Raw genomic sequence first — 25,717 nt, 5'->3', positions numbered from 1 at the left:
AACTAGCCGTTTTCCCGCGGTTTCAAACGCGTCTCGTGGGAGCTACTGCCCGCACCGGGACAAAATATAGCCTATGTTACTCGCAGATAATATAGCTTTCTAATGGTGAAAGAATATTTAAAATCGGTCCAGTAGTTTTTGAGTTTATCCATTACAACCAAACAAACAAACAAAGTTTTCCTCTTTATAATATTAGTATGGATAGTTTAGATTAATAGTAGAAATATTGATCGATCTAAGTAAGATGACATTTGTCACTACGTGTTGTAAATATGACTTCCTGATCAGGATCTCCGTGCCCACATAAAAGTAAGAATAGTAGTCGAAAATATCGATAGATTTCTCTTGCACTGTAAGAAAGTTGACGTTGACATAGGCACAACGAAACATGAAGAAGGCATCGATTTCGGTACTTTATGAAGCTAAGTAAGTATATATGACTAATTCAAAGAGTCTACTAAACCCTGTAAGTTTCCAGCCACAATTATAATAAGGATTCATTTTGTACTAATCTAGAAATCAATGCCGTTGCTATTCTCGTAACCTTTTCAACGCAACATAAATTAAATATATTGAGATGTTATTTTTTTAATATACCCCGTTTAGTTCGTATACTTGGTTAGGTACACAAAGAGGGTCACCGGAATCTGAGTGTATAATTTCCCAAAATTTTAATTTAAAATAGGTAGGTAGATTTCAGTACGCCTGGACATGAATTCATAAAAGGACAGAGCACAACTGTTTTTCAATCTTTCAGAAAAATCAATTTCAATAATTGCGTAACGAGTGAATTTTAATTTATCAAAAAGCACTCATATTTCCGTCAGTATCATATAGTCCAAAGTTCCTGTCATGGCCTTGGGCCACATAAAGATTTTTGAATTAATAGCTCAGAACGTGTATAGAATAATTCCATTATAATGTATAATATATAAAGAGCTAGATAATAGTAGACACAGTATTCAAAATGTCAAATATAGTGATCCTTATATGTTAAGAACTTTAGTCACCTACAAATATTTTTGGGAATAAATATATCGTTCATTCATTCAATAAAAACCGTATTCGTAAAAAATCTCTTAGGTAGGCGTCCGTTCGATATGCACACGCGCCAACCAAAAGGAAACAACAGAGCGAGGTCACCATGAAGAACAAAATGACTAGCGGAGGTGCCATGACGGAAAATCGCCTAAGAAAGTAGCGCGCCTAAATGCGGGACAAGGAAGTTACTGTTTTCGCACTTTTACGCCTTCTTTGGACCCGACCTTTTTTTGAAATAACAAAAGTCGTTGACAGATGTCTCAAAGAACCCTTACGCCTCGTCAGTTCACTCGCAACTGATCGTGTTGGTCATGCCCACGTACTTACGAATTTGACCTAGAAGTAGGCGCCTGACCTACCTGCATTATGGCATCTCCGCTTATCTTTCCTTTTTCCGTAGAGAAAGAATACTATCTATAAATAGGACATTGTATTCGCTTAAATATGTAATGATATCTTCATCAACATATGTATGTAGCTGATATAAAAAATAAAGACAAGATCACTAGATTTTGTACAGAGTGATTTCTTTGTTACAAAGCTAACTGCGTCGCGGGCTTCTGTCATAGCACAGTTCTCCTCAGACAACTTCATCGCAATGAAGTTGGCATCATTTCACGATGATCAACAAACTCAAGAGCGATTGCAAGGCTTCAAATGGCTACCTTCAGAGCGGCAAAGATATTTGACAAGAAGTATGTAAAAGTAAAATGTAATAGATACATCTAAACTTACCCCAGAAATTCGGAGCTGTCGTGTTGATTATTTCTGGTGAAGAATGGTGGCTTCACCACGCTGAAAAACTCATCGGGGTTCAGCTTGGTCGTGATGGAGTGCATCATTTTGCTGAATAAAACGCCCATCTTAGACCAGTATGGCACTGCATTCATCTTGAGCATCACGTGGGTGCTGAACCTGGCAGAAATTATTTTTATGTTAAGCAGCGTTCATCCTATATAAACTATCAAACTTTAGATAAAAAAAAAGTTTCATTTTATCTCTTGATTTGTATCGAAGAAACAATACAATACACCTAAGAATCGCGAATTTTACAATTAGTAACAGGAAAGCCGAGTTATTCGTCCGCCTAGCTGCAAAGTTTAACTCATTGATAATGTAACGATGGAAGTTTTATTGAAGTCTTGGCTGAAGAACAGCCTGCGCCTTTCTACGTCTTAAGCAGGTACACAGATAGCAATATAAAAAACGCCTTATTTTTTTACAGTTTCTTTTAGATCTGTCAATACTTTCATACGTGGACATTTTCAATATCTGGGTAAGTTGTATGTTTATTTACATGGCATATGAAACACATCGCATGTTTGAATCGGAATCATGGATTATAAATTGCATAGCATATTGCATAGACAGAGTGGTATTTCAGTGTTTCCGTTAACACACAATTAGCCCCAGCAGCCAATAAGGTCCATATTACATTCGCAAAGGGCATAGCAAAAGCGCGGTTGCAAGTGGAATTACGCAGAGGCTTTTATACAAATAAATTCGCTCGCAATAATTGATATTCACAATTTAATATGTGCCCGATGGACATGCATCAGATTAATTAGTAAATATCGAATGTTCGGACTAAAGAGGGTCTGTGCGTATCAACTTTATTTTACGTTCAATTGGATACGCGCCTCCCCTATTTCATCAACCTATCAGAGTAACATATCTATAGTTGGCCAGAAATTTCTGCTAACACGGAATATTATACACAGCTTACATTTGCAAAGCTTTCAAATCCAAATGTTTGACTTTAAATACTTAATTGGTGGTGCACTAAGCCAAGGTTTAAAATTCAAAGTCCATCAACTAGAGCGAACGAGTATTTTCAGTGTGTTTCCTGTTACTATTATATTGTATAAAAGCAGCTACCAACTTAATAGATAGCACAGTCGTTCCCGGGACCCGTGATTCAGTGGAAATTCTCTCTGAGCTATTTCTAGGAACTTTCATCAGTATTGATCCAGTCCCTGTTATTGCAAATTAAATGCTGCGTTCGCTGTCCGCGTTAGTAAATTACTGAATATTCAATTACGCGGCTTATAGAATTTCATCGAATATATTGGAAATTTCAAAAACAACAAACAACAACATTTATGAAAGCTCCGAGTATTTTTCGAGTTCATAAAGCACTGCATTTAAAAACATATTTTTGTAATATTTAAAATCTCTTCAAGCGAAATATTCACGAGCTTAAAACTTGAAATTCCACTGAAATTCTAGAATAGCGTTTACTGGAAATTTCCAGCTTTATTGAACAACGTTATTTATATACAGGTACTATGATGACTTTTAAATAAAAAATGGATAGCTGTGTCTTTAATTGGCAGGTACACATTGTATCCTATTCTAGGTCCATTCAGAACTGTATGGAGAGGAAAGTATTGGTTGGTACACAAAACAATAACAATGCACACCTACGCCTGGTGCGTGGTAACAAAGACGAGCGCCCTACGCTAGTCTTTGTTTCTCGACCTAACAGGCTTTTATTTAATAAATATTTATTTATTTGAATCAGCCATCAAATATGAAGTAAATCAAGACATGGTATTGGCAAAGTAATACCTAGTAATTTTTACAGTATTGAATCAACAGAATTACAAATGTATGACGTAGCGGCTGTCAGGGCTAGCAAAATCATCAGCATCATCACCTCTGACCCGCTACGTGTTGCTTACTACCTAATTTTATTTGTTTGAGCGCACCATTTCAAAAAAGGATTTGTCGCCTGAACTGTTGCCAGTCGTGTGTTCTAGGAAATGCAACAAGTTTCATTCATATTGATGCCACCGGAAAATGCGGGATAATCGACTATCGTCCAACATTTTCCCAAGAGATAAGCCAGAGTTTTACTCTGATTGAAAAAAATAAGTAACAGTATATCAAAGCTAAAAATACAGCTATCATGGTGATAGTAAAAATCTAAACAGTCAGTTGCAAGAGAGGCGTTAAAAATTCATACATTTAGATCGATGAATAGATCGACGTACGTATATGACATTCGCAGCTTATTTTTAAGTCAATCAATAATATCACCGTCTTCTAGCGATATGGCTATTAAGGATTAAAATGAATCAAGTGTCAATTCGTATTAACTTTACCCTTAGCTATTCGGCAAAGAGGACAGTCAGTAATATATACGGACGTGGAGATGACGCCAACAATTTTTAAATGCACAAGAATATAAATCACAAAGAGACAAACCTTCGATTCTCAAATAAGAATTGCAAAGCTGAATATTTGGTGTCAATTGATTTACATTTTTTTCCTCTCCAGATTTATTTGCAAAACAAGAACTCCCATGCAATACGAAATCGAATAGGGGAACATGTAGGCTGAGATACATCTATCATAGATTCGTGTTTACCGAGGTTATTACCGAATTACATGAGTTAGTCTATCGGCATTTAAGTAGTCATTTACAATAACTTGTATTGCAACCGATCACTACCAGTGTTAAGCATCTGTCAACATCTTCATGTATTTATTTGAGTAAAATTAAGTCAATGAAACCATGAAACCATCGAACGGAATAGTAATTATTTCCAATATCTAAATAAAATGCGGATCGATGACGATAGAGTTGTTTGAGGGTACACATGCAAATAGTTTTTTGGTTCAATTTTTAGAACTGTGTATTGACTCCGCAAAATTGATACTACGAATGTAAAAGCATTGATACTCCGGGGTCCGACTATTATAATACCTCGTGCGTTTTCAATTAAAACTTTTTTATCAAAATAAAAAAAGATATCAAAATATTGCAGATTGAGCACTGAGCAATTAATATTCGCTTTAGCAGAGTATATCACAATGAACTTTAATAAAAGCAATGGCAGCGATTAATTGTTTGCATGTTTTCATACACTTTCAAAATCTCGCGGTTAGCTATAATTGAAAAAATAAAACCGACTCCCAAAAACACAGAAAAGCAAAAAAAGACTATTCTTAGGAGCATCGGCCTGGAAGTTTTGTAGTTTTTTAGCTTTTCAGTGACGAACATAGTTTTGTCACTATTCGCATAAGTGGAAAGTTCTCGTCAATACAATTAATATAAGCCCAAATACGAGGTAGTTTACACATTCAACTGTCGAGTTCCCTCGACTTTCTCTGGTCTTCATCATCAGGTCAGCTCTAAACCTACACCATTGCATAGTTAGTGTCAAGTTTTTACCCTGCGTATGCCTACAATTTTCGAAAGTTGCCCTCGATCTCTCAGGGTTTCCATCACCAGATCCCGACCTGATGATTATGGAAGGTAAACCCTATCAAATAAAAACGAAATCAAATATCAAATTTCGGAAATCGATTCAGGCGTCTTCGAGTAATTGGTGAAGATACCTATATAAAAAAAGAACACGATGAATTGAGAACCTCCTCCTTTTGGGAAGTCGGTTAAAAAAGATTCATCATTATGAAAAGTATTGTTCACTTTATCCTTCATATATCGGCCGAATAATGTAGATACATATTTAAAACACCTTCATATCGACTTGGTTTATTGTAATTGATGTTAAATTATACGTGTTTTTGAATTACTCGAAACTAGTAAATAAACTTGCGCTGCGAGTCTTTTAGAGAAACCGGCGCGTTGTCGCCGAAAGTTTATCAACACTTCAACGACTTCAAAATAAACCAAAATTTTACGATCATAAATAAAATTGATGTTCTCAATAAAGACTCAAATACAAATTTTTAACTACAAAAACAAAAAAAATACGTGATTGTTTGCATAATAACCATGCTATCCAGTTATAAAAACACTACTCTAAAAATGTAAGTAAGATAAAACAAATAAATGAGACAAATGACTTACTGCCTGGTGACGAGCAAGGCCTGCATCACGCTGTTCATATAGCAGGTATTGCCGAGGTTGAGCAGGCCCACCTTCTGCATCGAGGCATGAGTGTTCGCGCCGCTCAAGCAAACGTTGCGAGCCCGCCACGGAGACTGCTGCAGGTACCGGCACCCGTGCGAAGCCATGTGCCGTTCCAAACATGAAATCTACAGGAAAACAAAAACATTTAACTTTTCACCAATATCGCACAATTGTTAACTTTTTTTTCCCCGATATTACGCACGATGATACACTTCACATTTAAAAAAATGTATTTAATAATAATATAAAACACAAGAAGACGAAAGCGTACTTCAGGCTTCTTCGCACGCTTGCTTTTCGCGGTCTTGTTTTTCGGGCGACGCTTAAGCCACCGCGGCATGTTGCAATCCCGCGTCCGTGTCCTGTGTCCGGGCGCAACTGCGACGCGTTATCAACTACAGCGCCCCCTCCACGCTCGGGACCCACCGAACGTCCCAGATACGGATCGAGGGGGTTGATTTTGCGATTTTGCTCAAACGCACTGGATAGTTCGTATCGAATTCACCATTAATTAGTTTGTGAGAAAAAAGATTGTTCATTATTTTAGGTAATCTAAAAGACAATTCGTTTTTGGCACTAAATCTTCACTTCATATGGATAACGCTACGGACATAAAAGAAAAACTGACGAGAAAACTCCTTTATAACTCAAAATTTGGTTCGATTTTGATACTTTGTTTATCAATAGCTCACAACTGTCGTAACATTACACGTTAGTTAATGTCAACGTTTAGAAAGTCTTGTCTTTGTCAATCAAAAATTAATACAAGGTGGGTAGTTTAAAATAAATAAAAATAAAGTCTACCTACATGTCAACAAGTGGGTACATTTTTATTTAGTTTACTATTGTACTATTTAGAGCCCAGTGCAATCTGTCGTGAAAATGTGTTACTTTTTGTATAAACTGAAGATGGGTTATGTATATAAGGTATCGGTATTAATATGGGATTGCGTGAACCGATTTTAATGATTCTTTTTTTTATTTGAAAGAACATGAGTTCAGGATTATAAAATGCCGTGAACTATGTTAAAAAGAAATCTTGCAAATACGGTTTTTTTACAAAAGGTCATTGGGCGTATCTGACCCGCTTTGCAAAAAGTGGCGGACATGAATCAAACAAATTTTAAATTATGGGGAATAGTATGACGTTTGACATTCCATGGAAAAAATGCACGGCAAAGTTTAAAAAACATAAAAACAAGCAGTTGTAGTGGATTGTACAGGTACAGTGTTAGCTTTCATTGTTAAAAGACTTTTCAAAAAGAGGAAAGATGTCAATTTGGACGACCAGGTTTTGATGAGGATCTGGTAAAACTGAGAAATCGAGGGCAACTCGCGAATATTGTAGGCACGCATCAATTCAAAACCAGACATGCGACTGAAAGTTTGGAGCTGATTTGATTATGGAGACCACTGGGAGTCGAGGGAACTCCTGAACGATATGTTGCAACTAACACGTGTTTGGGCTTATTTTATTTGTATTGACGAAGACTTTTCATATGGATAGGTTTGACTGTCATTACGGAGTCTATAATAAAGATCAGATTGATATAGTTCAGGGCACTTTTGACTTCGTTGTAACAACGACTGCTACAGAGTTGGATTCGAGGACGCTGGATTTACGTTCCCAAAACTTTGCCAAAAGTTTAATTATGACCCTTTCACTGTTTTATGAAGTTTTTAATTTTCTAGTAAATAGTTCAGGATAGGTATGAGTGACGGGAAACTACTGAACCCTAGTCTGAGCATGGCTTGACACACTCTTGGCCGGTTTTTCTCTATCTTTGTTCACTTACATTCGAAAATATATTAAAAACAGTGATCAGAGTCGCTTTTACTAGAAATTGAGACAAAGCATGGCCTAATTAATAGATTAATCAGGAATAGGTGGCCATAGATAGGTTCGTACACAGTTCGATGATCCTGACTAATGTGCAATTAATTTGACGTTTCATAAGAGCCTGCAAAGGCCTATTTGAAATAAAAACAATTTGATTTTGAAATAAAACAATTTGATTTTGATTTGAATATTTGATACGTAATCGATGTCTAGAACATAAAGTTGCATTAGCTCGTCGGGATCTAGAGACCTACTTACCCCTTTTAAAGTACCAAAAACGCGTTTTTTAACGATCTTTGACGATTTAACGATATTTTGTAATAAATATCTATATATATAACTAGCCGTTTTCCGGCGGTTTCACCCGCGTCCCGTGGTAACTACTGCCCGTACCGGGATAAAAAGTACTCGTGGATAATGTAGCTTTCGAATTGTGAAAGAATTTTTAAAAACGGTCCAGTAGTTTTTGAGCCTATTCATTACAACCAAACAAACAAACAAACAAAGTTTTCCTCTTTACAATATTAGTATAGAAAATGAAACCCGCTTTCCGTTGTAACGACATAACATGAAAACGGCTTGACCGATTTGGCCGAAAATTAGAGGGGGAAACTTAGACCCGGGAGAAGGTTTTTGTCATCATCCGGCTACGGGACGCAGGTGAAACCGCGGGCGAAAGCTACTTTAAAATAAAGTTGACTTACCACGTCGCTGTATTTGTCCTTGAACATTTCTTGAGCTTCGCCTTTCAGAGCATCAACGTAGCCATCGACAGCCGCAGTCAATATGTCGACTACGTTTTGTAAGAGCTGGCGGCTCCACTGGCCACTGTCGTTCGCAAGGTTGGCCAAAACACGCCCAACGTGCGGGGCAATCTGGGACAATATATCATTAAAATACAATTATTAAAGTAGAAAATATTCGAGTTGGAGAAGGCGATGATGATGAAAAAGGGATTCTTAAAAAAATAACCAATTATTATTGAAACTTCAAAAAAAATTGAGACTATGATATTAGCAAAACCTGGTCGCAATCCTGAGTAGAATTCAAAAGTTCTGATCTCAGTACTAATCCTGAGATATGGTAACCCTAGTTACAGACTTCATGGATCACAACTCCCGCTTTAATTCATACCGCACTTTCAATCACTTACAATTACTGGCAGATCACAAAGTGGCCTAGTATCGACAGTTTCGTTTTGGAGGAGTCAACCGAAGTGCACTGCGTCCCGAGCAAAAGTGGCGGCTTCGCAATGAACACTCTCCAACACGACCCTGTCCACGTGCTGACATTAGGCTGCCTTTACACTTGTAAGTTTTACTCGCGTAAAAGTAACTTACGATAAATTTTCAATTGTAAAACCCTTTCGAAGTCGCTTACAGTAATTTCTTAGGACTTACTACTTACCTCAACTTCGCGGCCAGAGTAAGTTACTTCCGTAAGGCCGCCATACAACTTACTGAAGCTAGTCAACGTAACGGGAAATATAAATTAAAAAGATTTTTCATGTAAAGTAGCTTTTACGGAAGTTACTTACAAGTGTAAAGGTGGGGTAACAATGACGTCACGGTGTTTACCACATCCTCCAATAATTTGAGGATATTTGTTTCTCAGGACTTATATAATATTGCGCCGACCTTAAATAACTTGGGAGCAGGGCAGGAAGATGAGTAAAGTAGGAAAAATAAATAATTACCCTATCAAAAGCTTCGGTGGACTCGCGCAATGATGCTAATACGTGGAAGATAACGTCGGCCACAGACTGACGAAGAGCTATCGGGTCATCCAGAGCCAAGAACAGACGGCCCAAGTTATCCACGGATACTTCAATCAGTATATCAAATCGCTCATTTTCCTGTGGGAATTAAGAATGAGTTTTATATGGAGTGGTACCTTGTATTGAATAATGAAAGAATAAAATATGATTCTTACCTCCAGGGCTTTAATGAAAGCGAATACCCAGTCACCAAGTGCCGGAGTTAAATGCCACTCGTGGAGCCAGCAATAGAGGCAAGACAGCGAAGCCCGGAGGCCGGCCCCGGCTGGCCCATTGTCTCCCTGCTGCACTAGCCAGCGTGCAGCAGATAAATTGCCCTCAGTGTCAGAACTGTCCAATACGATGAGCACCACTGATGTGGCGGGGCAAGCATCGGATTCTGTATCCAAATTACACCATTATCATATTTACAAAATGTAGATAATTATTTTTAAAAAAAAAACAGAAATATTTCGTTTAACTCACGGGGGTCAGAAATAAATGTATAAAACTTGTCAAGGATTGCGGTGACAATCTCATGGCGAAGGGAGGTGTGGACAGAGTTCACAATTCGAAGTAAATACTCTTCGACCGTTTGTATAAGATTCCACATCTGTTCTTCATTTCCTGATGCACGAGCTGAAATATATTTTGATATGAATAATGTGTTCTTTGTTAAGAATAAAATAATCTAAGGTTCTGATAATCGATTATTGTTTTTCTTTTAAATAAGACAAGGAAGTTCTTACCAAGACATTTGACGATATCCTGGCAATTTTTCACGAGCTCGTGAGGGGCTGGCATATAGTTAGACTGGTCAATCATCAGCTGAATATATTGTTCTAAAGCTTGCAAATCCAATTGATTGCGATTGTCATGAACGAGCTCATGCTTTTTTACCGCCATTTTGTCGCTAAAAGAAACAAATAAAGAATCAATACGCGTTAGAAAAAGAGGCCCATGTTTTGACCAATTATTACATTTTATAAAACAAATCATTTTGGTCGTGGCACCTTTGCATCCAGGTACATAATGTAAAATAGGTAAGTACACTCATCGATTAAAGTTTAACATGGTATTCAATGAAATCCGAAAATCTAAGCCAATGCATTGATCATTACGAAATATTAAGTAGTCCAGTAAAGATTCTGATACCGCGGCCCTGGTACATAAAGGACTTATCAAAGAACATGATGCGTTTTATTCATTAAGAGTCTGACACTCCCTCATGCTGCACCCACAGGGACAGGGGTCATTCTTATGGCGATTTTCTGCTGATATTCATTAAATGTGCTTTTATTTTTGCAAAATCTGTAAAATTATGAGACGAATCTGCGCCAATTCGCATATTGTGGTTTTTATTCAGTCTATTTGACAATACCCTAATCACTTTCAAACACACCTAAAAGTATTAAATAACTGACAAAAAATGAAAAACGCGAAAAATAGTGACAGTGATCTAAAAAAAACTACTGATGCATTACATAAATTGTTTCTGGAGATTTATTGCGGTAAAAATATTGATTATAATACAACAAAGTTTTTTTATAATTTGGTGCATATACACTTTCAATTGAATTTTATTAACGATTCAAACAATTCCCTTCTTGTCTTAACCATTTTCAGCTGTGATTGGGCAAAGAGTTTAACATTAATAATCTATTTATATGAGAACTTTGAGTTATTTAATGTCCAGAAATAAAACTTGAACTGGACTAGAAAAATTAAACAACACTGTCAAGCGTGCATCAGCTGTTAATACATTATTTACACAATGGATCTTATGACTGCTTTTTAGGCAATCGAAAGAGTTTTCACAGTAATAAGACAAAAAACACGGAATATTTCATCACTAAATTATAGTTTTAAAAGAATTTATTTGATACAATTTACTAAAAAAACGAAACAGCATAGATACAATCCTTTATCAAGGTAATGTTGAAAAACTAATGACAGTTAAAACTATTTGGGAAAATAATAGAAAAACTTGATGAAAATGAAGTATTCTGTAACAAGAATTGGATTCTGTCACTCCATGTTAAACACTGGTAGTTAAACAGGTACTCTGCTGCATCAGTTTATAAAGGAAGCCAACCCAACATAATTGAGAAAAGGCTGTTCAGATGATGATAAGTTATTGGCTTATTAAAAAGCTTTGTTCTACATCTATACTGTCCATTCGTTCTATGTTGCAACTGATTATTACAAGATCTAATAGTAATTCCATAAATTTTAGAATATTTAAAAGTACACTAACGTAACAAGAGGGAACATTAAATTTTTTGTTTCTTTGTTTGTACCCGTGTTAAAAAGCCTGAATCCACTGAAAAATTATTTCATTGTTGGGAGCTACATTATACCAGAGTATCATAGGCTGTTATATCTGGTTTCAGGCCGTAGTTTTCTGGGCAAAACCTTAGCAATCCAGATAGTAGTTTACATTATGGTCACAAATAGTTTAGATTGATCAAAATGGCAAAAGAAATTAATTATTACTTGTTATTTGTTAATGCATCACTTAGTGCTAGAACCATTGCATGTTACAAGCCTTTTCCCAAACTACGTTGGTGTCTGCTTCTAGTCTAACCAGATGCAGCTGAGTACAAGTGTGTTACAAGAAACGTCTGCCTATCTGACCTCCTCAACCCAACACTTAAAACTTAAAAAACATAAAACATGTGGATCTTATATTATTTAACAAAAAGGAGCATTGACTATATCCTACCATAAGGTTTGCAAAATTAAACTATTAAATATGAAAAGTAGATACATATACAAGCAATTTGATAAAATTCTTGTTTGCTATTTATTATAACTTATCTTCTAAAAAATCTCACTTTTTCTGAACACTAAATACACTAAATACTCCTATGTAAGACTGGTTGTGTGACCTGCTTGCTCAAACTTGCATACACATATAACAAATCTGAAGGCAGCAGATAATTCTCAATAGGTATGGCTCAAACATACAGCTGCACTAACAAATATTGTACTTTAACTCTAGGTTTCTATCAGTATTGCAATATTGTTGTGCTAAGAATAAAAGTCTATTCTGAAATAGATAAGAAATTTTAGCTTTATGTCTTATCCTATGTGGATCACACTATACACAAGTAAAGGGCATAATATGATCATCATACCCAGCCTAGTGGGTAAAGAACCAACATCTCAAGAATAATAACAAGTTAATGTTCTAATTGAGATTATAAGTGCCAATGCATCTATGTACTTCCTAAGAATATCATGGATACAGATGGCTTATTAAAGGCAAAGGATAACATCTAGAGGAAATCTGGACTATAAAGTCTGAAAGCACCAACCCGCATTGAGCATGGGAGGCAACTCAGGTAACTAACACTCAATCCAATGTGTGAGAGGAATCCTGTGCCCAGCAGTGCAATAGTAAAAAGGCTGATGACAATAGGTTATTGTAATTCCTTAAAACATAAAGCACAAAGTGACCCATACCCATTTCAGGAGTACTGGACACCTTGTTTAGTTTAGGTAATTGTCAATATCCATGTAAGACTGAGAGTCTTTAACAAACATCGACGCAGACAGTTGTAGACATTTTGCTGCTACTACTAGTACAACTGTTCCAGTTTTATTGTTTTGATAAATTATAATTGTTCAACAGTACTACAACTCTGGTTTAAGGATAAGGCTTTGCACCATATGTGGTACTAGCTGATCTCCATGTTCCTACTAACCGCACCCGATATAGACAGACAAAAATTAACCTATAACCTTTCTCTGGTTTTAGACTATCTGTGTACCAAATTGTAATGAAATCAGATGACTTGTTATTGCCTTTTTTGTGTTCTTAATCTGCAATCTACTCAGAGTGATGCGTGGAAATTGAAGTAAGGTTTTTACAGTAATGGGCCCAGCACAACAAATGTATCTCTTCAGGCAGCACAATATTGGCTTTATTGAGTCTCATGGGATATCGCTGTACCAATAGTGACTGGGAACATTTTGTTCAGTTCACAGAGACATTTTGTAAAACACAAAGTTGGCAAATAAATGTTATTCTGATTCTGAGTGACTGGGAAAGAGGATTTGGATGAAAGTTCAAACTTTCATTGTAACTGTTTATGTACCACTACGTTTCTTCAAGGAAAATTGCGCTTGAGTTTCAACTATATCTGCTGGCAGCTGCTATCGCTGATGGGTTTATTGGGTTCTTTAAATGAAAAGGTTTTACTATGCGAGCCGGACAACACGAGTTAATTTGGATTTTTTTTATTATCAGTACAATTGTTTACAAGTATTGTGTAAACATCCTCATCCTCCAAGCCTTTTTCCCAAGTATGTTGGGGTCGGCTTTAAGTCTAACCGGATGTAGCTGAGTACCAGTGCTTTACAAGGAGCGACTGCCCTATCTGACCCCCTCAACCCAGTCACCCGGGCAACTCAATACCCCTTGGTTAAACTGGTGTCAGACTTACTGGCTTCTGATTACCTGTTACTGCCAAGCATATTCAATGACAGTGTATTGTGTAAACAATGAAAGAAGAAAATTATTTGCTGAGACGTCAAGGTAAGTGAAAGTATATTAAGAGCTGGTTCATTTACTAATCGAAGAAATCGACATAATTTGGATTTTAAATTAATGGTAGACTCGGCTGTTTATTCCATGAGGCTTATGTCAAAATAATGTCGTCCATGAGTAAAACAGATTGTTTATTGTTTAAGGGCACAAAGCATTTTTGTCTAAAAGAGTAGCATTTGGTTTTGCCAAGTGTGTGTACAACATCACTTATTTTGTAGGCTTTAATTATATTGAGACTGTATTTTGATAAAATAATGGGTAATTTATAAAATAATAACAACTGTTTACATTAGGTGAAGGGAAATTTAACAAAATTAAATGCTGTAGAGCACATTCCGTATTGTTTGTATAATTTTTTGTTGATGAGTGTCAATTATATTATACACTACACAAATATAGCAAGTCTAGAACCCACTACAAGCTTCAATGATTTTTCAGGGAATCTAACTGTTGATCTAAAAAGGACAACTTCTTGTGTCCTAATAATAGGTAACTGGACCAAAGTACTAATTTTGCTATGATGTTGAAACTTATAAGTAGTCTCCATCAATTTTGTAGGTAAATTCGTTATATGTATAATGTTGATGTTACTTTGATGAAGAGAGGAATCTATTTATGAAATCAGTATACCCTTGTAATGTCTTTACTATGTGGGGATGTTATAATCTTACATGTTAACTTCATCAATATGTTACATGGTAAAATGGCCAATTGATTACTCACAGTTAATAATGTATGTGGATCCTTCACGACAATATCTTCTCTACGCAACACACCAAATTTCATCAAATTTAGCAATATTCATTGTCCCGAATGCCACTATCTTTTGAATCTATGATGAAAAGCGAGCGATTGCATCGTCGCGCCTCAAACAGGAATACAATTACAGACAATATTTTCCATTCGCGAGTGAATAGGGACACATTTTTTTCGTCAACAGTGACCACTGAGTCCCTGCCTGTAACACCACAGAGATTACTTCTACGCACGATCTACGAAGCCCGTCGATTGGTAAAACGATAGGAATATCCGAGATAATTTTGATATACGAACACCGTACCAATTTCTAGCGAGCGGACTGAAATTGGGTTTTGTAAAACAAACAAAAGATTGATTTTTCTTCCACAACTTCCATGAATCGCACAACGCATGAACCAATGTAGATTCAGATGTTGTAGTACTTTACTTTGATAGATATTCTATAGTAACTTAGTTTATGGTTTGGTTATGATTTTAATTGATTAGTTCAGAGACTTCTAGAACGACGTGCATCACGAATATTCTGAAATTGGTTAAGGGAAGAAACTGGTTTCCTTTTTTTACCAATAATTAAAATATATTCCCTAAGTATTCTCTTCGATCACTAAACTCAGGGTATCAAATCCTACCTTCTCAGGGAGGTTCCACCATTGTCTTGAGATAACCATACATGGAAAAATTCCCCGTACCCGGACCAAATATAGCTTATGTTAAATAGAGTATTTAACTGCAAAACAGTGAATTATTTTTCAAATCTTTTTAGTACCTAGTTTTTGAGTCTACAAAAGTCTAAAGATCCACAAACAGTGGTTTAGCCCTGAGCTGGCCCGCGTAGTGCCCCCTAAGATCCGGCACTCCTGGTGACCACCAGGGTTGGCCCTCCCCCTAAAGCCGGCACAAACAATAAAAACCGGCCAATGCGAGTTGGATTCGCGCACGAAGGGTTCCGTACCATTATTTATAAAACCACATTGACCTATTGCCGTTATCGATATCGAGCAAAAATGGTTCTAACTATCACGGTTCATGAGATACAGCCTGGTGACAGATGGACGGACGGACAGAGGAGCGAAAACAATAACTTTGGGCACGGAGCCCTAAAAATGACTCTTCTTTATTATTTAAAATAAAAGTGGTACTGTTGTGTACAAGGAGTATAGATTAGTATTTAGAGTCTGTGGTTTGTACTTGTCTATTACACGTTCATAGACTAAAAACCATAAGTTGTTTAAAATTTATTGACAAGCAACTTTTACTTGATCACTTCAGAAAAATCTTCGTGCAACAAATAAAATTAAAAAATGTGATAGAAACTAGCAAAATTAACCCAAACAACACTGTGCTGGTGTTTGCGCTTATCTATTTATTCCGGATATTAAGTAAAATGTCTGGCACCATAATTTATGCACAAATTTTCTAGTATTCGAAATATAATGGATGCATCGGCATCAACAAAAACTGATGCCGATAAAAATGCTGTGTACGATTTCTATTTGAAAATAGATGGGCACAATTATCCCACGCAATTAAAACAAAAGAATACTGTAACAAAGTATACCAAGCTTCCAGAATTCGAGTTTGACTCTAAAGGTGAGGGTGCTGTTGTTTTTTTCTTAGATCCATGGTTTCCCGTGATGTTTGCATGAGCACTGTATAGACGATGACGCATCTGTTTTTAGTACTTATGCACATTTTTGCTTTTTATTATGTCCATGTTATTTTTTGCTACATTTTAATAATAACTTAGGAGCAAATATACCTAATAGGTACTAAGACAATGCACTAGTAGTGTTACAGGGGAGGTTACTAAGTGATTCTTTCTGACATGATAACCTTAAGTTCTGTATACAATTTGAAGCCTAAAAATATAATGTAGTCACATCCTATGTAAACTACTATGAATCTGGTGTTCCAAGAGTCCATTGACATTGTACTGTAGGCATTTTACTAAACATAAACTATCTTGATAGGGCTTTCCACACAAATACATATTAAACATTCAAACTGGTGCTTAAATAATGATTATGTCCACTAAGTATGTCTTATTAATGTAGTTAATTATGTTCAATTTTAGCCCTATTTCATGTTGACACAGTTTTTAGTAATTTTTCAAGATTCTTTATTTTTAGTTTAATGTCTACTCAATCAAAAAGAGTACGAGTTCAGTTAGTAAAGGTTCTGAATTAATCTTAATTTTGATTAATATTTGCACTATTACACCTTAGATCCTTGGTATCACATTGTTTGCTAATCACAAGTCATAAAGCTGAAACTTGAGGTCTCAATTCTTTTTAAAAATGCAATATGATCCATGAATTGTAGGACAGGTACAGCAGCATAAATTGTAGCATAAGTAACAAAAAATCAAAAGGTATATTAATGGTTATCCTGTTAATTCAACTAATGATCTATTTGTTTGTCTTCTCACTATCTATACTAATATTATAAAGCTGAAGAGTTTGTTTGTTTGTTTGAACGAGCTAATCTCAGGAACTACTGGTCCGATTTGAAAATTTCTTTCAGTGTTAGATAGCCCATTTATCGAGGAAGGCTATAGGCTACTTTTTATCCCGGTACGGGAAGTAGTTCCCACGGGATGCGGGTGAAACCGCTGGCAGAAGCTAGTCATTTATATAGTCATATTGAAAATGTGACTTGTCTAATTGCAATGTTTTATTCCAACAGTGTCATGGCCACCACACAGTTACACATTGCATCCGCGGCTGCGACGCATAATAGCTCTTGATGATGATGAGTTACTAAGAACAAATAGGTCTTTGATGCACAACCCTACCACACCATCTCCGATAATGGCGTCAACAAATTTCACCAAAAGGAAAATCGTCACAATAACAGAAGATGATGAAAATGATCTGCATCCAAAATTTTGTTAGTATATCATACAACTTACTTAAACTGTAGGTCCCGGCTGTCATTGAACATCCTTGACAGTTGTTACGGGTAGTCAGAAGCCAGTAAGTCTGACACCAGTCTTACCAAGGGGTATTGGGTTGCCCGGGTAACTGGGTTGAGGAGGTCAGATACGCAGTCGCTTCTTGCAAAGCACTGGTACTCAGCTGAATGCGTTTAGACTGGAAGCCGACCCCAACTTAGTTGGGAAAAAGGCTCAGAGGATAATGATTATACAACTTACATACATGAGATAAGACTTGAAACTTGATATTGAGCCCACTGCGGGTCCAGAATCAAGTTGCATGTCTCCATTCTTGTTATTTTCTGATTATTGTTATTGTTAAGTGTTCCTTTGATTGAGAAATATGTTATTAGCTTTTGATCTTACCACTTGCGTTATTGCGATATCTTGTTTTCTTAAACCTGTACTGAGCTAATGTATATCATGTGATATCATAAATCTGAAGAGTTTTTTGCGAGGACTCACTAATCTCAGAAACGTCTTGTCCAATTTGAAAAATGCTATCAGTCTTTCATCGAGGAAGGCCTTAGTTGGTTATTAGATATAAGACAGCTACACAATAAAATCGTATACGCCATATAAGTAGAACACTGGCGTTCCTATGTCCTCTATATTAGTACTTAAAATATTTTTATTGGAACATAGATAGATAATAACATACTCATCCGATACACGAGCCAGAGTACCATAAGTACTGTAAGGATGAAATTGACAATATAAACATATGTGTATCTCAATGACGCACCTAAACACTGCAAAAAAACTGATGTGATTCTGTAATCGTTACTTTGAGACTGCACTGCTTTGCACTGATACATCCTGCTTTTGGTGTGCTTGCGTAATTTATTTATACGTGTATCTATAATATAATCATCCTCCGAGCCTTTTCTCAATCATTTTTTGGGGTCGGCTTCCAGTCTAACCGGATTCAGCTGAGTACCAGTGCTTTACACGAGGCGACTGCCTATCTGACCTCCTCAACCCAGTTACCCGGGCAACCCGATACCCCTTGGTTAGATTGGTGTCAGACTTACTGGCTTCTGACTACCCATAACGACTGCCAAGGAAAATCTATTATCTATAATATAATATGATAACATTATTTAAGATTTAAGCTACTGCCGACCGCACGTGCAGCATGAAATCAGGCGATATCTGAGGGTGTCAAACTAGTAGTGCAGCTGCGGCATGTGGGGTCGGCAGTTGCAGTCGGCAGCTAGCTTCAAAAACGTACCTTATTTCACTTTGTGTGCATTGATTATTTTACATTCTTTTAGTGAAAGTAAAAAGATTGCCTGTGAAAACTTCAAACAGATCGGTGGAAGCAGATTTTAAGGATAAACAGCTTTCCCATAGAACCACATCAAGATTATCAGGTTCTCCAAAATGTAAGTTTTACATTGCTACATTTGTTTATAGGTTTATTTGTCATGTTTGCTACAATATCAACTACTTGATTCCGTTGAACCCTTGTCTCCTTAAGTGTACTAAGAATATTTTGGCCATATATCTAGGAATAAATAGGTACAACTGGCGTGATGTACACTTTTGTGCATACATACTGCAAGTGCATAATTTGGATTCATTGCCTAAAGACTCCGCATATTGATACTGGCTACATTGATTATAATTATTTATATGTTATTGTGTTTATTAGCTTGCATTGTCAACATCAAGAAATATATTGTGACTTGACGCTCCAGATATCAGGTCATGAGAGATAAACAAATGTTCACTATGCAAATTACACCTATTGACCAACTGTCACAATACTTTGTATTAATGCATAGTACTGTGGCAGTAGTAGACAATATTTGCAGTTGTGCTTATTCAGAAAATATCAAGAAACTAGTTAAAACATTACATCATCGTAACCTACTTATTATTTTATTCGGTTTTGCTACAAGTCGTCTACTGAAGACAATTGAATCGTAATTATTATAAATAGTGATGAGTGTGTATTATACTTCAACCATAACATCATTATTTTTATGGAATGATTGTGTGATATAATTGAAAAACTATATTTTCATGTTATGAACATTCTGTAATACATATATCTAATTATTGCAGGTCCCAAGGAGATAAAAACTAGTGCCAAAACAAACAGTGCAAATATTAAGAAAGAAGTGACTGTGCCTCCACATAATCCTCGAGGCAAAAATCCTACATCTATTATATCAGAAAATAATAAAATAAAAAATGTGAAAGATAAGGAAAAAGGTAAGTTGTTGCCCTAATGCTTATTTATAGTTCCTTATAGTTCTCCACTGTACGAAATATTGTAGTGACTGGATTATGTGTGTTGTCCATGATTTGGTGCTCTGTACCTACTACAAGTTTTCAGTACCTACATTTGTATCAACCATCTGAAAGAAAAGAAAGAAAAGAAAGAAAAGATATTTATTGACACAAGCCATACATACACAAAGAAATAAAAATAGAATAATAATTAAAAAAAAAAAAAGTAATAAAAGGTTGTGCCAAATAGGTCCAGTTCAGCATTATGCCAGACAGCTAGTGTCTGACGCTGGTTTTCAACTGGACCTATGAGGAGTTGCGGGTGTCGATCGGTATGAAATCATTTATGCTCTAAAGACAAAATAATAAAACTACTAAACTACTAAAAATAACTAAAAAAATAAATAAAATCTGGTATTGTGGTGCACCTTACATTGACACATACATAATACTGTGCTAATTAATGTAGTTCAGCAATACGACACTCCTCAACCTAAGATTTAATTAGTGCATTCTATTTTTAGAACCATTGCGGACCTCAAGAAGTTTGAATCCCCCATCAAAAATTAGCATAAGCAAAAATTTAGTAGTACCAAGTGAAAGTGAGAAAGAGTTATCAAAAATTAAACACATCTTATATGATAATCTAAAAAGTAAATCAGCTACATACAAAAAGCCTACGGAAAAGCCTAAACATAACAAATTACCACATGTGCAGAACAAACCTAAGGTACCATTAATGAAAGAAATTCAAAACAAAGGTCGACCCCTTACAGTGATACATGTTCCAATCGAAGATAATTATCGAAGGAACGTACACACTTTGACTGATCCTCTTGTGGAGCCCACTGTAACCACTGTAGACTGTGCGAGTTACACGGATAATTCCATCCACTACAAAGATGCAGAAGTGGCCACTGACCCACTGCCGACATCGGTAAGCCGAATTACAGAAATGGAAGGTTTGGCAATCAATGCCATCTCAATGTGCGAAAGCACTATGCAAACTGATCTGAGAAAGGAAATGTTCGATAGCCTCGAAATACCAAATGTAACATTAACAAAGGATAAGTGCGAACCCAAAGAGGATCCTAGTAACTTTAACACTACGTCATTGCCAAATCTCAATGTGCCGCATTTAAAAATAGTCCCTAGTAACGCAGACGTTACTTCTAGTGATTTAAGTTTTTGTCAAGGTGCCTCTTATATAATTAGACGTGCTACGGTAACGTACACTACTAGACAAAAGTTTAATATCCAATTAGTTGGTAATGATGATGACGTTAGACCTACTACTCCGTTGCCTAGTCCATTAAATTACCCCATGAGTGTTGTGTCTGTGTTCAAGAATGAATTGAAAGATAAGAACGCTGAAGAAAACGAATCGTCAGACGATTCGCACAAAAAAAAGACCACTGCTAGAGAGGAATACCTAAACTGTTTGAACGATTTGAAGTCTCTTAATTGTTCTTACGTCTTTAATAAATTGATGAAACCATCTGATATAATTAGCACAATAAGAGTTAACAACGGCTTATTGCAGAGCGATTATATTTGCGAACAGTTCCAGAGGGAGCTAAACTTCATAGATTCGTTCTTTGAATCGCTACAATATTTGGAAAGTTGTTCGCTGGCCGGTAAATGTTACTCAGAAAACAAAGTAGAAAATTTTGTCAACAACTCTGTGCTGTTTGACTCAACCTTCGACGCGAAGAATTCGGAATACGACAATTTCTTGTCGAAGATTGAAAATGGCGCGAATATTGACGACAGCGAAACAATAGCATCCAAGAGTCTTTGTCTGGTAAGTGTTATTCTTTCATTTGTAAATATTTTTGCTGCCAGTGGGCAACGGTGCAATTTCTTATGTCGTTAGTATTTCATTGACATTTAATTGTACAGCTAATCCTTACTGAGGCAATTACCGCAACACGTTTCAGAATAGATTATTGTAGTCTAAGCTCACCTAATCCTTTGCTCATTAATGTATTTATATTTCAGCTTAATTTACTCATTCGCGATGAGCAAAGACGAGCAAGAAACCTTTTATTTGTATTGAAGATGCGAGAGGATGCCTTGAAAGATTTTACTAAGTCTCAAATTCTTTGGTTGGAGAAGAAGAAGAAGCACGATAACACGGACATATCGACGCTGAAGAAGAAACAGCGCGGTGCACTGCTCAAGCTGCAGCACGAGTGCGGGGAGATGCAGCGCATGAGGAAGGCTCTGCTCACGCTCTCCGAGAAGCGCAAAGTGGCACTTATGAAAACCAAGAAGAATATTGAACTCAAACTCAAAAACAACGTTGATGTAGAACAGATCATACTTGGCAAGAAAAAGTTAAAGAGGAGCACATTTGACAGGAACGCTGCACCTCTCAAATGCTTTGATTTATCGAGTAGTGGATGCGAAGAGAGCACTACTTCAAGGGGGAATTCGGAACCGGTAATCAATCCCGTCGCTTGTGAAGAGGTGGCCGCGCCCATGGGGAGCGGCACCAGCGTCACAAGTGCTGAGAAGTGCGTGCAGACCTCGAGTGACGTCACCACGCCTGAGCTCGTCGACCACGCCACCGACACTGCCGACGAAAACTTCGTAGTCGTCGACGGCGGATACCTCAACATACTATTTCATAACTTGACATTACCACAGATTTTCAGCAACGGCAAACAGTATGAGGTGAACGAGGAGGCATTGAAAAACATCGTCAGTTCATCCAATCATCACAACGCTAACCTGAGTGGTAGTGACGTCGTCGAGAAACTCATGGATCAGATAAAAAATAAAGACTCGGACAAATCTTCTAGTTCTCCATCGACCGCTCGGAGTCTTATTGATGAATTTGATCAATACTATAAAGACCTGCAGGAAGTAGATAAATCGCGCCCCTGCTCGCCAGACCCTGACCTTCATCAGTCGAGCAAGGTTTATGAAATCAAAGACTCGAGTGTACAGTCAGTGGAAATTAGGTCAGAGCAGTTGGAGGAGCGATGCAGTCAGACCATGTCGAAGTCGACGTTAAAGGCCGAAAGTTCTAGTCTCATAGAGGAGAAGGTAAAAGAAATAGAAGAGGCATGTGTTTGCGAGTCGGCGGTTCCAGAGGATAGTGATTTACCGTTAGATAAGGAGTCGGCAACTAGTCAAACCCTGACGGGACCACTGCCGGTGCCCGTCGGGGCTGCCGCCGTCGTGGACAGCGCACCGCCAGATGCTCCTACTTGGTTAACTTCAAAATCTTCAGCATCCTCTGCTTCAGGTAAGTACACAAAAACTATATTTTTTTTACTAAGGATCAGAAACTTCTAAACTGATTAGAAAATGGTTTCGCTGTTGGAAAGCCAAAATAATCCCGATTGGTATATCCTATATTTTATCTGGCTCGGGCGGATTTCCGCACGGGACCAGGGCCATAGTTAATTGGGCGGGACCATTGTGGTCCGGGTCCTAAAAACATGGGCGTCACGATGTAACTACAGCGTTTTTAGAGAACTTTGTTGTTTACGTGGACCAATAGACACCTGCAGTATGTGTATTTTTAACTGTTCGTGTGTTTTTTCAGAATCAAACAGCGTGAGTAGTCAGCCAGTTGGGAACGGGTCGTCCATATCTTCGCTCACGGCGCCCGTTCACGTTGAAGCAGAGGAATTGCGCAGGCAGCAGCTAGAGATAGAAAGAGAAGTACGTTCCTTATGTTATTCATTAGGCCGCTACCTAGGAACAGCGGAGAAACGGCTTAATATCACTGTAGACTCTAGTCTGTATCCATTCTTCTTGACTGTAAACGCTCTTCAAAACGCCAAATCACTACTACTACATGGGTACGCCGTTTGACCTAGAAAGAAATCCATATGTTCAGTAGTCGAGCGTGAACGCTTTGCTATGTCCAGCCGAGCCTTCAATAAAGTCAATCTTCTTTAATTTCAGATAAAGGCTTTAGAACAACAGCAATGTCGGCTGCTAGTTGTGCGAGAGATTCCTGACAAGCCCCCACCGCCATATACTCCGCCTACGACAGAAACGCGAGCTCCGAAACCTCCGCGCATGTTCACTCCCGATGAACGCATACACGATAAAGTTGAGAAACACATAACAGACCCTGAGGGAACATACTGTGATGAAACCGATGCCTTCGATGTGCTGGTACAAGATTACTGCCGCGAGTCACTCGAGAGGCATAAACAAGATAAGAGCGATAAGCCTTGGGATGCGTGCAACTTATTGCCACAGAAACCTCAGGTGCAAATGCAGGATCTAGTGCGTAAAACCACTACGGAACTCAAGGAGGTTTTAACTGGTGTTACGCCCGCAGCTGTGTCTGGTGAGTCATTTGTCTTCAACAGTAATTTGAACATCTTAGACAGTTGTCCCGAGCAGTTAGCCAGAAAGTCTGAAAAGTAACCAGTATTACCTATGGTATCAAGTTGCTCTATTTAAAGATTTCCGACAGGCATTCGCTGTTTTTAAAATACAGGTTCTCATCTGAATCCCAGTTAGATTGGCAGCAGATCCCACTTTATTTGGGACTCAGCACCCTTGTCATGCAGGGCAGGCATTAGCGTTATTACCACACTTTCTAAAGCATGCGTTTTTATATGCAGGTTTTCTCAAAATGTACTAGTTTAAATTTAATTGTGAAGTTAACAAATATTCATATTTATTTTCTCTTTTGCCAGGAGTGTCAAGCCGGCGATCGGACCACATCGACGACATACTATTCGCTGAGTGGCGTCGCTGCGAGCCCGAGTGGACTGCGCTGCACACCGATGAGGCTATAGTTAAGAATCAGATATTCGAGAGCATCTTCCAGAAAATTCTCACCGACACCATAGACGAATACAAAAAAACTGTGCAGTGCGAAGTACTCACTCCAGACTAAACTATTTGGGTACATCCCTGTTGGCTAGCTTTGGCAAATCATGAAACAAATCTATTTACGTCAATTCCACTCATTATGTTAAACAAAATGTTTATGTAAATATTTATGCTTAGCGCAATTATTCGTGTTGTGTAGAAATGATAGTTATCTATTTGGGTACATTTTATGTATAGTACTTTTCTATTTATTGAAACGGTTTCAAAACTTGACTAGGCAAGAAATTAAAAAAAAAGGGAAATATTTCTTACTTTTCTGTAATTCATTGTTTTATTACAGATGAAAGTGCGTTGTAACTTTTTAATTTCTTGAGCTTCTCTTCTTGAACCAACTGTATGTTGTATGTAACAGGTTCATTTATTTAGAATCCAATCCTAGATGCATGCGTTAGTAGATTGAAGTAATATTCCAAGTAACATAGATTAAGGTATATCCATAAAATACGTGAAATATTTCCAACAAAAATATTCCGAACGCTCCTTTGGTAAACGCATTTTTGGTGAAGTAAAAAAATTACCTTTTATGTTGTAATATTATGTGTACAGAATATAATTAACGTATGCAAAAGGTTTATTGTTATCATATAACACACCGAACAGCTCATACGAGTCTTAATTACTAGGAGTAAGGTAAGTTTCAGTTAATTTCACCTTTTCTATATGTGATCTGTAATAGCCTTAATAAAAATAGAAATTATTGTTGGCTATAGCCGAAAGATTTAAAAAAAGTACGCAAAACTGGAATTTTGTGCAAAAGTGCAAAATAAACATTTGAAATGTAAAACTTCATGTGTTTCATTTAAATAAATTCAAATAGATACCACACCCCATTC

At 37.1% G+C, this 25,717-nt stretch overlaps 2 protein-coding genes across 5 annotated transcripts in view; one reads left to right on the top strand and one right to left on the bottom strand.

Annotated features, from left to right (window-relative positions):
• Positions 1–15,282, bottom strand: part of LOC110374526 (ubiquitin carboxyl-terminal hydrolase 35) — a 32,291-nt gene extending 17,009 nt beyond the window's left edge. For 2 of the 3 annotated variants that reach the window (XM_049849806.2, XM_049849862.2), the window contains exons 1-8: positions 14,801–15,282; positions 10,272–10,435; positions 10,009–10,161; positions 9,699–9,922; positions 9,463–9,621; positions 8,471–8,641; positions 5,864–6,051; positions 1,777–1,956 (exon numbers count right to left, since the gene is read on the bottom strand). In XM_049849806.2, the coding sequence (XP_049705763.1) occupies positions 1,777–1,956; positions 5,864–6,051; positions 8,471–8,641; positions 9,463–9,621; positions 9,699–9,922; positions 10,009–10,161; positions 10,272–10,428 (1,232 nt within the window). In that variant the 5' untranslated portion in view covers positions 10,429–10,435; positions 14,801–15,282. The remainder of the gene's footprint in view (positions 1–1,776; positions 1,957–5,863; positions 6,052–8,470; positions 8,642–9,462; positions 9,622–9,698; positions 9,923–10,008; positions 10,162–10,271; positions 10,436–14,800) is intronic. The other variant, XM_049849927.2, reaches the window with a different exon arrangement.
• A 759-nt stretch (positions 15,283–16,041) lies between these two features.
• LOC110374495 (uncharacterized) lies at positions 16,042–25,671 on the top strand. 2 transcript variants are annotated; one of them, XM_021332217.3, is made up of 9 exons: positions 16,042–16,426; positions 17,522–17,725; positions 19,049–19,159; positions 19,845–19,994; positions 20,537–21,816; positions 22,014–23,268; positions 23,572–23,690; positions 23,937–24,330; positions 24,686–25,671. In XM_021332217.3, the coding sequence occupies exons 1-9, from the start codon at positions 16,240–16,242 to the stop codon at positions 24,886–24,888; spliced, it is 3,903 nt and encodes a 1,300-aa protein (XP_021187892.3). In that variant the 5' UTR covers positions 16,042–16,239; the 3' UTR covers positions 24,889–25,671. The 2 variants fall into 2 exon arrangements, with proteins under 2 accessions (XP_021187892.3, XP_063890159.1); XM_064034089.1 differs by lacking the exon at positions 17,522–17,725.
• Positions 25,672–25,717: the final 46 nt, after the last annotated feature.

Source organism: Helicoverpa armigera, chromosome 1, assembly GCF_030705265.1.
Source record: "Helicoverpa armigera isolate CAAS_96S chromosome 1, ASM3070526v1, whole genome shotgun sequence".
NCBI classification, from domain to species: Eukaryota; Metazoa; Arthropoda; class Insecta; order Lepidoptera; family Noctuidae; genus Helicoverpa; species Helicoverpa armigera.
Note: the sequence above shows the minus strand (reverse complement) of the source record. Positions and strands in the feature narration are given on the sequence as shown.